We start from the raw sequence: 13,270 nt of genomic DNA, 5'->3' as shown, positions 1-13,270 counted from the left end.
TTTTGAAAGCGTATTGCATTGTTCTTCCACTGTGGTCAGTGTGATAACTTTATGATCATTGTCTTGATTTGAATAATCATGTCTTTGTGTCACTACATTGTTATTTGCTCCAGTTGAGAACAGACCTGAAGTCAAGGCAGGAAGCATTTTCTTGTGATTGAGTTCAGGGGCTGTTCCTTTTTTTTATTTGTCTACAATATTTTCAAACAAAATGTTTACAGTTGGAAAAATCAAAAGCACACTTTTAACACCAAACAAAGAAAATTTTGCTTTCTTAGCCAAAACATTTAACAAATCTTGCCTGTTTTCTTTCATTGGAAACCCACCTTATGCAAGCATGGTCAGGATGCACATGCCACCCAAACAAATTTGAAAGCATGGTGAAATTGTTCATTTAATTGAATTCCTCATGAATTTCTTTCCAAGGCTTTTAAATGAATGAAGGGACTTCAAATTTACATGAACTTATTTTTCAAATAAAAAAAATCTAACGACTCCTGATGTTTGTATGTTTAGGAAAGGGAATGAACAAATTGTTTAAACTCAACTTGAATGAGTTCGTCATTAGTAGAATTTGTTTTTATGAAACTGACAAAGAAACTCTATACTTATTTGAATTAATCACATTTTCAACCAGACTGTTCCACAGATCACCGTCTCAACTGAAAAACCTACATCAGGTTTTTCTGAATTAAAAACTGTTCTGTTCAGCCTGTTATGAGCGATGTATTGGTGGGCGAAGTGGTAAATTGGTGAAGTAACCGACACCAAATGTCATTTCTCACAATGTGAATCCCTAGCAACTGCATTAGAATTCAGCTGATTTATGTACCAAGCTGGCTGCAAGTTGTCTCGCTGATTGTCTTGGTTTTTCCACTGCAAGCGTACATGTACACAAACGGAGGTTATGGATAGCTGGCTAGTGCTGTGTGACTAATAACGAAGGCCTTGACCAAGGCAATGTTTTTATACTGGGCATACCTGCTAACACTCTGCAAGTACAGCAGATGCCACACCGTGATTGCTGCTACTTATTGACACTGTCTTACTGCTGACCTGGGAAAAAAAGTTGCTGGTACAAGCATGCAGCAGCAGCTGCCACATTTCAGCCACAGTAGAATTGCAAAGAAGTTTCAGATTTTAAGAACTTAAAGAACGCTAAAAACGAAACAAAAATGCAAAACAACAGACTTGACCTTCGGAAGTTGTAATTAAAAGCCTTAAGTTCTATGCCACTTCTCCACCAAGATAAGCACAGCTTTCAGGAGCATGGTGCAAAAATTAACACATTTTAAACATTGAGGAAGCAGTGTTGGAAGACGTAAAGTGGACCTCAAAGTACCTTTCGTAAAAAAAAAAGATAAGATTTTTGTTCTCTTTTTTAATGGTTCCATTTCTCTCAGGTATTAGAAAGTGCATTGGGTGTTGAGATAAAATCTACTTTTCTGCTTGTCTTCCCAATTTCTGCCACCTGGAAAGCATTTCTATTTGCTGGCAGATGAAAAGCCGTTATCTGGTCCCCTCGGGAGATATTTTGCCAGTAGTTTATTTTTGGAATTGAAAGTGCTTATGATGTTAAACCGTATGCACAAGTTCCTGTTATGGCTGATAAATGAACGATCATTTTTACAAAATAATACCATCCCCCCCCAAATGGCTTGGGTACGCTACTGGACGAGAACATGTTTGACATTTCCATTCTATTATAGTTTCTGCTGCCAAAAAGAAGCGTTTGCACAGGTTTCTCAAGTAAAACCTACCAAGCTGTAATAGGGACATGTTGAAAACAATTCCCCTTCCAGTTAAAAAAAAAAAAGGCAGGTACAAGCATAAGATACAAGGGATTGTTAATTTTATACTTATGGTCATTTTTACAAGTGCTGTTGAAAAGTTCAAACGATTTTTCGGAAAAATTGAAAGTACCACCAGGACTACCTGAGGATGGGTGGAAATTTCTTGTCAAGTAGGGAATGATTTCTGATAACTCAGCACAGCTTCCATCCCAGCTAGGTGAAGATCACGACACCTGCAAAATCGCACGTAGTTGGTGGTGCAGGCTAAGGGTGCGCATGTTACAGTTAGTGACTTGAAAAGTGGGTGGAGGGGGACAATATATCCCCCATCCCCCAGCATCTCCGCCCATGACTATCAGCATGTATTTTTGAAGATATTGGACAAAATAGGGGCCCGCATCCAAATTGCTTTATTTTTTAAGTGAAGTGTGTGGGATTCAATAATTGCAACAATTGCGATGGGCTACATGCAGTCCGAAAGAAATGTCTTCAAAAGTCATGGGTTAAGCCAGTAAAAATTGAAAGTAATATGAAGTCCAAGGAATTAAGCCTTATTTTGATCGTGAACATCGGAGAAACCTGTACTTTTCCTGAATTTTATTTTTTTTTTAAAAGTTGGGCTACTGTCACTGTTGTCTTTCCCAGCTTAATAGTTCATGTCCCGCAAGTCCTGCAAGCAACGATGTGCATAGGCTGAAGTATTTGTTTTCTCAGGAAATAAATCAGTCCCAAGTCGCTTTATCTTTCCCCAAAATATATTCTTGGCCTTGGTGTACTTGATTTTTTATGGGAAATACAATACAGGGACATCAAGTGTAGAAGAAAACTTTTCACATTACAAAATGTATCGTCTACCTGCCCATACCCCAAATGAAAACAGTAAAGAACCAAACTTGGAGGACTGACTGAGAACTTAAGAGCTGTTTTACTTAAAAAGCAATCTGAAAAATAATAAATCCATATCCTTCATTCCAGTGCTGAAATTAGAGCATAATGAACAAAATAATCTAAAACAAGGTTGCTGTTGTTTCTGAAAAGTGTGATAACAAATTGTAAAATTTGCAAACTATTTGCTCTACTTAATACGCAGTCACACACAGTTCAGTATCTCACAATTCAATGTTTGAAATCCAGGGGTCCACAGAGCGGTGATGAGAGTTTCACCATATCACCAAATATGGTCATATCTTGGAAAAGTTTCCACGTGGTCCTCACCAAGGCATACATCACAAGCCTGTAGACTCCTAATGGCTAGACCCCAACCACTGCAGAGTAAGGAGTCTTGAAAGATCAGTCACCCCAAGGAGCTCAAACTAGATCTCACAGCAGCATAATGAAATGTAGATAGAGAGGGCATCTGGGAGATACATTAGCTACCATAAAAACAGTCGCACAGGTTCAGGCATGACTAGAAACTGACCCGGTGACAAAAGTCTCCGCATTGAGGAAAAAGTCTGACTTTGTGAGCGTGGCTGCTCCTTAATCACTGATATAATCCAATGAATGAGTAATCAGGCCTCCATAATGCATTTGCAGCATGATAATGTGATGGGGGGCTTCTCTTTTGAAATAATTGTGCTGAGGGAATCTAGCAGAATTATTTCTAGGGATTTGGGGTCCTGTTTAAGCTGCTTGCAGCTTTCAATTTTGGTTCGTGGCTTGATGTGGTTTATAACTTTGTTGATTGTGTACCACCCAGTGATGTGTTTTCTGTTACACACTTTGAGATGGAAGGGCAGAAAGTTTTAGTTTGGGGAGAGCTCCTCGCTTCACGCTATTTGTGCTGGCTCTTTGTTTAGCATAGCCATGCTCTGTTTGCCTGGACGATTTTGGGGGCCGACCTGTGATCACAGCTCGGCGTCCTCCCAGGGGAGTCTTACGTCTTGTCACAGTGGTTGGCTGCATCCCGACTCTCGATGATATTGGAAGGCGTTTTTTGGCCCTAATCTTTATTTGTCTAGCAGCAGAGAAAGTGCTATACTTGGCAAATGTGAGCAAAGCAGAGATAAGCGCACTGTCTGAAGCAATCTTTTCGAACCTTGACACAAAGCTCTTGATTGGGAACCTGAACATATCCGGATCATCATTCATCTTTTGACTTAGAGTGTCAAACATGTTCCGCAGCTTCCCTAGGACATCTTGGTCTTCAGTGGGCCTGCTGCTTGTGCCACAATTCTGGAATCCATTTTCTGCGGCGCGTTGGAGATGGAAAAAATCAAACCTGATCTGAGGATTCTGCAGGACAGACACATCAGCGGTGGGAGGTGGAGTTGTGGCATCTACAGGAGGCGGTGAGTCACTCTCATGGCAAGGATTCATGAACCATTCCTCCTTAATGTAATCTCTTCCTATTTCACCAAAAGTGAAAGTGTAACAAATCAGTATTCAGCACAATGAAAGCCTTGAAGTGTAAAAAGACATAAAACAGCAGTGGTTTTTAAGCACATCCAGGCTGCATCATTTTCTGCCCCTCCCGGGCCAGTAAAACGATGAAGATGTGGGAACAGCGTTCCTAGGTCACTCAAATGATGGGCATGTGGAAAACTGTCGTTTGCTTTTTAAATACTTCAAATGGAAGGGAAGACTAAATGCAAGGAAATAAATTACCTGTGGCAATTGTATAGTACAACTCCCTTAGATGTGGTGATGTGGTGGGCATGAAGTTGCAGTCAACGACATTGAATGTCTTCATCACTGCATGTTGATGTTGGCACGGTCCACCAGTCTTTCCCACAGGGCAGGTGCAGGTACCAATACTTATGTCCACGTGGTACAGCTCTCCGGATTTAGTGCTGGGCACGGAGTAGCTTGTCTCATCTTCCTGAAATATGAAGACAGAGATACTCAACAATTCTTCCAAAATATCTGGCATGTCACTGTTTTCAAGTGTCTGGTCCAAAAATTGATGATCCTTTGCCGTCCGATTTCAAAAAGGGAATAAGAATGTGGGTGCCTGGTTTTACACAAGTCTGTTCAGTACATGTAAACGTACTGCTATCTTGTCTAGGAGCATATGATACCTGAAGCTGAGGTGTATCATTATCTAAGCAAGCAACAATGTTGCAGCCCATTAAGACCTTTTCAAAGACTTTCAATATCTCGTGTTTTTATGTGCACAATGTGCCCAGATGAAGTCACCTCTTGTGATGCTAGAAGTTAAGTCATGCTGGCAAACCTGAACAATATTGCGGCAATTGATGTCATCGTCACTCAGGAAGTATCTTGATTGCTGTATGTTAGCTGTGCAGTTGTTGACAACATCCAACAGGCGGCGAGTGTAGTAGGATTCCATTCTTGTAAGAAGAAAGTCTACTGACTGAGTTACATTGTATGCCTTGAAGCGGTAGAGGACCTTGTCCTTCATGATCCTCATGGCGCTCTCTACACAGTCTGCTGCGTTGTTGCCACTCGCGAAGAGGTTGCTCCAGAAGCAGACAGCCCATGCCTCCCTGGTCTCGAACACATTGGCCAGGTGCTTTGTATATCTGCGGTATTTCTTGACGATTGGGTCATCCACAATTGCCTGGTAGAGATTATTCAGTCGATCAGATGACTCGGCATACACAAGACTCTTGAAGACGGCAAGTAGATGAGGCCTGTCTTGTTTGCTGATGCCATTGCGGCCATCCCATAGCCAGCGCCACATGGCTCGTAGAATGTGAAAGACGCCCAGTATCAAGCTGGTCTGTGGGTACACTGCATGTATTTCCTGGCAAAGTGCCAGGCAGTCATCTGTTACTGCCACTAGTGGCCCGTGTGCTTCTCTTCCAAAGAAGGCACTGTCTGGAAGTATGGACTTCAACAGTTCAATCCCAGCTGTTATCGTTGGTTGGCTCTCTGACGAAGTGAGAAGCACACCCAACGGTAGCCCTCCAGCAGAAGAGTGAGTCAGTAAGACGAAAATTCGGCTGTTGTGACGATGACACTTCCCTGAAGATTCAACGAATATCATCTCTCCACTCTGTTCCATCATCGTGTGGACCCTTTTCATCAGAGGCGTGCATATGGCAACAACAGTTTGACTGTCCTCTGTGTGCTTGATTTTTGCACAGGTTTCTTGTTGTTCCTCATTGTATGTATGGAGCCTTTCTTCAAGGTCCACAAACATCTCTTCTCCAGAGGGCGCTTCATATGCCTTCTTAAAAATCTTGAAGTACAGTCTGTCAGTAAAGAAATGGTTCCAAAAATGATTACTTGCAGCTCAAATACAAATAACGTATTAATATTTGTTTTGCAATCAGTATTTTCTTCAGGAAAAAAAGTAATGAAGAAAAGACCTATTAAAGCCATTACTGCAGTCTGCTTCCAAACTCCAACTGTGACAGTACAGTCATATTTGAGCATAATTTCTGCGCCAAGGGTAAAGGTAAATTAAGTGAGCAACCAACTTATCACTGAAAATTGTGTAGTATTTCAGAACGAACGCTGAATCATGCCACCAGTTTTTTCTTCATAGACTGAATAAAGGTTAATCATAACAGAAATGTTGAAAATACATCAATCTGGCACGAAAAAATTCCAGTTATGCTGGGAAGTATTTTGAAAATTGTCTTGATTCCCCACAGTCTCTGTATAAGTGGTGGCAGGGTACAGTATTCTTTGCCAGTATTTTTGCGAAGTCATATTAAAAAAAAAAAATTGGGGAAATTTATACGAGTAGTTGGTTTTCAATCCCAATCCCATATACACGCATGCGGTTATTGGTTGACGAATGCCCATGATTAAGCCCGCCCATGATTAAGTGTTCCTCTTCCCTCCCCTTCCCTTGCCCCCTTCCCCCTGGATATGCCACTGCTGGACTACCTACCTGTAGCAGAACTGAAGATCTGGACACACAGAGCGGTCTACCGTAGCATAGACATATTGCTCTCCATGGTCTTCTTGAAGATCATGCTTCAGAGTGTCCAGAGCTGATGAGGGGGAATGTCCATGCTCGAACAGGTCCTTCAATTTACCTACACAATCCTCTGACACATCTCTCCTCCGAAATGCATCAGCACATGCGATATGATGGTTGTGATCGTTCCTCAGCCTTACACTGAAGAGAAGACCATTGTGGATGTGTAGGTCTTGGGACCTTGTGCAAAGAAATGAACACGGGACAATTACACTGTACTCAGCTCTATGTTATCCGCACCGAGCGGAACAAGAGAGGGCGTGTTTTTTGGTACTCGCCGCATAGGCGCGCCATGAGGCGCGCAAGTATATTCACGTTTGATGCGGAACACGCTGAGTACGCTTAGCTAATTTATTGCAGCATGTATGGTCTTTGCGTACACGCAGAACGCGCGCAAGAACCCGCTTGTAACCACCTGTCTTTCTTTCGCTGGGTTTTGGTGCACTTCAGCTCGACGCAGATAATGTTTGACAATTATAGATTAAATGGGGACAGTTGTAAACAAGCTCCAAGTTGAAGTTTCTTTTTGAGTGAGTGACCAGTCCAACAACTAGTTCATTTTTTAATCACATTCTTGAAAATGCATGAAAACTAGTCAGTAAGCCAATGAAGTCACAATTTCATACAATTCTCCATATTTCAATTCAAAACCAGACTTTCTATCAAAATCATATTAAAATTGGGGGAGTCAGGACTGTTAGGTTTAAAGGGTAACAGAAATTGAAAACATTTAGTTTACGTGAAGGATTTCAAAATAACAATAAATACATATCTATTTAGCGCATCACAAATTTAATGTTCACCCAAGTGATTGTAACCCCAAAATGAATTCAAAAATCCTGCATTTCCACGCCCACAAAAAATCCCCTTTTGACCATTCGCGCTCACGGGCTGATTGCAGGATGTCATCGCCAGAACGCTGACAAGTACTGTGTACACATACACAGTGGACAGTACACGCAGTACTGCATTTGTGTGGTTTGCCCAGGAATGTGATCTCAGCTATATGTTGCCTGTCTTTCAGGTTTTGTTTCGAACCACCAAACAGAGCATAATTAGCTTCCTGTCATGAAGTGTTCACCCTGCTGACTGCACACGCCATGAATGAATGGACAGCTGATCCTTGGTCACTATTCATTGTTGACCAAATAGAAATTGTTACAATTGTTTCCCATCTTACAATTGTTTCCCATCTTGTTGACATTCAGCTTTTCCAACTAGATGGGCAGTCTTGAGATACCGGTGCTTACTTGGAATTTGTGACCCTTCTCTTCAAGACAAGAGTCATAGTAGCCGGACAATCGGTATTCTTGGTCATCTTGCCCGGGATAGCAGACTTGTATCTTGTGTTGTGTTGACATCTCAAATCCACCTGCAGAATCCACATAAAAAGCCCATGAAAACATACAGCAAGGATCATACTGTAGACTTTATTCACAGGGCCAGCCATATTGAATTTGAAAGTGAGGTCAACTGTTCATTTTTGAATATTGAGAGTACAAATGAAGCAATAACATGAAATTTTTTTACCAAGGTCCACCTGTCTACTCCGATAAAATAATTTCAAATTCATGATTGAACACATAGAATTGTACCTTGCCAGATTCCAAAAATTATTGACAGGGAGGCTTGGAACGCACTGAAGTATAAAACAGTCTGGTGACATCCTAATCGACAGTTTGTAATATATACAACAGATTTGGGGGATGAGATCAAAAATGGCCTCCACATGAAAAGGGTCTACTGCTTGGAGGGAGAATTACACTGCCTTTTAAAAGTAATTAAAACATTCTGCAGAATTTAAGCCCATCAATCAAATCCACTAACTTGTCTGGTACCGAGCAAATATTTCATGTGTAGAACCCTAAATACAAGAAACAAAGACACGCAAGAATGGCAATTAATTTTCACAAGCGCATGACAGTATTATTTCATTCCAGTGACTGATATACAAATAAATAAATCAATGATAAATAAAAATATGGTATATACCGGTATGACGGCCCACCAAAAATCACCATAGAGGTGACATGGTAACCATAATGAGTCGTTATCATTACAAATGTCTCATGTCAATGTCTCACCCTGTACTTGTTGTAACGGCCAGCAGCAGGATAGGTCTTTGACTTCCTCCACGTTAAGCATGATGACCTTTGAAATGCAACCAGCCACTGCTGAACTTCTTCTTCTGTGGTGACCTCCAGACGTAACAGGCAATTGAACCTGGAGTCATCGTCTTGGCCTACTGCTTCATAACTGCAGATTTCATGGTGGTACTGTGCTGGCAAAAGGACCTAAGGGAATAATTATTCATTTGTTTGATGAGTTTTAATCATGCAGCATATTTTGCAGGCCGGGTCTGACAGTGACAGTATGGTGTACAATTTACAGTACCTGCAGAAAGGGAATGATGAATCTGACATTTTCTACCACTAATCATAACTCACGTCATCTGTTCTAGACAAAAGGTCCATATTCTGTGTTAATAAAATTGGATCTGGTTTTGTGTTGAACATGTTGCATGTGAAAAGTTGAAAAATATGGCTTGGTAGGATAGTACTCGGCCTACTATTGTTACGCCCCAACTACAGCATCAGTCCCAACTATACAGGTAGTTAGTAACTAGGACTGGCCAAACTATAGTGCTATAGTTGAGCCGGCCCAATCGTTGCACAGAAAGACAGAAGTTCAGTGTGTGCATATGCCATTGCATACGCCAAATTCATTTTGTTTACATCATCCATTTGTGATTTTAGAATCAAGCTCTATGCAGATTAAGTGCCGTATGAATTGTTAGGAATGAACTGCATAAATTTGGAGAGGGTTGAAAAAATTTGCTCCAGAGATTGGCCCCAAATAGTTGGGCCAGCCCAACTGCAGCACTGTAGTTGGGACAGACACTATAGTTGGGGCATAACCGGAGGGGGGGAGGGGGAGGATGGTTAGCGCCACCAACGTTACGGTGCATCTTATTTGCTACGAGAAGATGAGCACGTACACATCCCAGGGCTGCGACAGTGTAACCCTGCTACTGATACTGCACGTATATTGCAGTTGTGCACAGCACCATTCACGGACCAGGCCCTGCAGGCCAGGGTCAGGCAGGTTACCCTGTGCATGAGAACGATCGACCACAAGGCATTCATCTGGTTCCCAGCGTTCCCTATTTGGTACTGCGTTACAGGCTGTGTAAGTGTTGCATCATCCTGTGCATCCGACTACAATGTAATGGAAAAAAATTTGAGCGAAACCATTTCGTTTCTCAACATGTTCAAAAAGTTGGTCCAAAAAACGGTTATGTTGAACCAAGGAATTTCCTTCAAATTTCTGATGAAAGACCAACCCCGCTTTGGTGACATATCTAAGAAATCAAAATTGAAATGTTAAAAAAACATTTTTACAAAAACGATCATTTTGTTCCTGGATTTTAGGGGTGTCACAAAAGTGGCGACTAAACGGTAAGCACATTCATCACAGAAGCTCAAGCATATGCAGGATAGAAGGTACTGTTACGAAACCAAAACATCATTTCATTTCTGATGCCATTCTGATAGACAACTCGTGAGCGTAGTTTTACATGAAAGAAAACAAGCCATACTGCAAACACGTCACTGCACAAGTGCACTTTGTATAATGTTAAAAGGCTTTGTGGGAAGGCAAAAGGTTCAATGTTTGCTCCTTTTTCCTTCCAAAAATGCCTTTCTACCATTGTGCAATATCACCCAATCCCCCATGCAGCATTTGTGATAAGGCGCATCAATGCTTATCTAGGCCAACATGCAGATATCGTACAACACAGGAATGTACATGTATATTGTGGATGATTTTTTCCTGTTTTAATGTTATGTAGGCTACACCCCTTTTTTACAAATGGAAGTAGCTCACAGACCTCGGCCCCCCCCCCCACCGGATTAACTGCAGTTTGGCCAGACCCCTATTAAAAGAAAGTTACTGACAGATTTTTATGTGCTGTGTGGAGCTGTGTATTTTTAACTTGAAATAAGTCATCTTGCTGGGCTAATTTATCTCCCCCAATTAAACGTTTCACGCAACACGGCAGAGCCAGAATTTACCTCCAATTTATAGATTTCTTGGGTTCTGTCTTCTCTGTTACCTCCTTCATCACCACAGACTCTGCAGTGTGCTAAAGTCATCTTGAGAGAACTTTCGAGAGAGCGAGCGCGAGGCAAATAATCCCCTTGGAGAGGAGAAGGCGGCTTAGGTTTTTTTGAGCGACTGCCAGTTGCGCGCGCTCGCTCGATCAACGATACGATCGTATCGCCGTACGACGCGTCGCGTCGGCGTACCATAGCACGAGGGTATGGGGCACCGCGGGACCAAAATTAATATTTTACAAAACGATTGTTCCAGACAAAAAACAAAGCAAAACAATTTAAAAACAATTAACAAACAAAAACTGCTTAAACAAAGGACATTGAGCATATAAAATGAAACAAATGAAAATCGAAGAGCAAAATATACGCAGGTGTGTTTAACGTTTGTACATGTACATGTACATGTATAGTACGTGTGCAGCTCATCCCTTTCACATTATGCATGCACGTGCACATAGCTTTGGCGGCAAGAAGTGTGAGTGGGCATTGATAGCAAGGAACAGAGCCATTAAAAATTTACAGGGGTGCCACTCTGATAATCATTTTCTCTAAGATTTGGCTTTGTTCGTTTTTTTGGTTGTTTGGGTTTTTTTTGTTTTTTTTGTTTTTTTAAACCCCATTAGCTCGTGTTTGCTGTTAGTTTCTTTTTAATTGGAATTTTTAGTCCTATGTGAAAATACTTTATAATTGTAATTTTCCTGTGTGCGCGGGATTGCTGCTTCTTAGTATAGCCCCTTCCATCGTAAGTATTATTAATTTTATTGTTAGTGTTCTTGGAGCCAACCTCCGAACTGGTAAAAACACGCACCGTGCGATCAATGTACCTGTAAGTACGTACAAAGCTTACCACTGATCATAGCTTGGAGTACTACCGAAAGAAAATTAATGGTATCCAGTTGTTGTGTTTGGGGTTGTACATGACAAAGTGCAGATTCCACAGAGAAAGGAGTCTGGTTCTTCAGATTTCCCAAGTGCAGAAAGCAGCGAATCGAATGGGTACGGTAGGCCTACCATTACATGTACATGTGGCTGCGGCTGCAAACCCCAGCCCGCGAAGTAGGCTATATGCCATGTTGCAGAGTGACACGTCCTTCAAATATACTTAATACTACATTTGAGGGCCTCGAAGTGACAGGTCAACCGGTCCAGTTGAAGTTGACAACGATGACATCGAGCTCTACTGTCTCAGATTGTACGTAGTGTCCTCACGGATATCACAGAGGAATGTTACCAAGAAGACCGCATAAAGGTCACTTATCCCAACGTCAGAAACTGCCTTAACTTGAAGTGGCCTCATCTCGAATCGATTGCCCGCGAACTCCCTCCAACTCAAGACTGTGAGGTTAGGCTGATGGGGTTCAACTTTACCGAAGCTCTTACACCGAGAAAGACAGTGTTTGGTGTAGACAATCAACCGTATGCTGTAAAGACTGATATAGGATGGTCCATATAGTCGCGGGAGCCGAATCGGCGCTACAGCCATTTGTCACAGAGTGATGTCTAAGGAGAACCCTGTCCCTTCCAAAATGGTCCTGTCTGTGCTTGAGAGAGACAAGGGGTAAAGTTACACAAGACGATCTCCTGTTCTTCCACCTCCTGAATTCTTCTACCATTCAGCTAGGTGACGGCCATCTGCAAATGCCCCTACTGTTCTGCCGTAGTCTGCCAGATCATAGATTTCAAGCATCCATCCGTCTGAGTCATCTTAAACGCAGGTTTTAAGGGACAAAAGGTACGTACTACAAAGACTATGTGAAATTCGTCTGTGATGTCATTTACCATGGGGATGCTGCTGAAGCCCCTTCCGATGCCAAGGACGGTGAAGTGTAGTCCTTCACCATGATGGAGCTACTACCCAAGAAAGCCCAAAAGATACGAGTCATATATTGACTGTTCAAGCCAGTACCGCGGCACTGCCTTAAATGACCATCTTCCCGATCTGACAAACGCACATGTGGGAATCGCTTCAGATGTCAGCCCATAGCCATTGCCTGTGACATCGAAAAAATGTTCCATCATTTCAGGGTCAGGCCGGAAGATAGAGATTACTTGCGTTTTCTCTGGTGGAGGGATGGTGACCTTACTCGGGAGCCAACTGAGTTTAGGATGAAGGTCCATTTATTTGGAGCTACCTCGTCGCCAGGGTGCGCAAACTGTGGTCTGAAGTTTCTGTCCAAGAAATACAAGGAAGAGTTTCCATCTGCAGCCCAGTTCATAAGGCATCATTTCTACGTGGATGGTGGTCTGATAAGCACCACGACGAATGAAGACGCGATCATTCAGCTAGCTTATCCGAGATGCGAGAGAATCGTGTAACAGAGGTGGTATACGCCTACACAATTTCATCTCCGACAGCAGAGAAGTATAATTACAACTGTTCCTCCCCAGGAAAGAGCTGGGTCCGTGAAGAAAGTCGATCACAGCAAAGGGGATATTCCTCCGTCTTCCACCCTTGGAATACAGTG

The 13,270-nt window shown here is 42.1% G+C and overlaps 1 protein-coding gene across 2 annotated transcripts; it reads right to left on the bottom strand.

Moving 5' to 3' along the window:
• Positions 1-2,530: 2,530 nt before the first annotated feature.
• LOC110986198 (uncharacterized) lies at positions 2,531-12,793 on the bottom strand. 2 transcript variants are annotated; one of them, XM_022247885.2, is made up of 7 exons: positions 10,764-12,793; positions 8,775-8,984; positions 7,941-8,062; positions 6,601-6,870; positions 4,969-5,953; positions 4,401-4,614; positions 2,531-4,141 (listed from the first exon to the last, which is right to left on the bottom strand). In XM_022247885.2, the coding sequence occupies exons 1-7, from the start codon at positions 10,998-11,000 to the stop codon at positions 3,507-3,509; spliced, it is 2,673 nt and encodes an 890-aa protein (XP_022103577.2). In that variant the 5' UTR covers positions 11,001-12,793; the 3' UTR covers positions 2,531-3,506. The 2 variants fall into 2 exon arrangements, with proteins under 2 accessions (XP_022103577.2, XP_086989724.1); XM_087133598.1 differs by lacking the exon at positions 10,764-12,793 and adding an exon at positions 10,289-10,757.
• Between the last annotated feature and the right edge of the window lie 477 nt (positions 12,794-13,270).

Source organism: Acanthaster planci, linkage group LG02 (genome assembly GCF_054643075.1).
Source record: "Acanthaster planci isolate LZ-2023a linkage group LG02, COTS_SCS, whole genome shotgun sequence".
Classification (NCBI taxonomy): domain Eukaryota; kingdom Metazoa; phylum Echinodermata; class Asteroidea; order Valvatida; family Acanthasteridae; genus Acanthaster; species Acanthaster planci.
The sequence above is the reverse complement of the archived record's forward strand: the minus strand, read 5'-3'. Positions and strand labels throughout refer to the sequence as shown.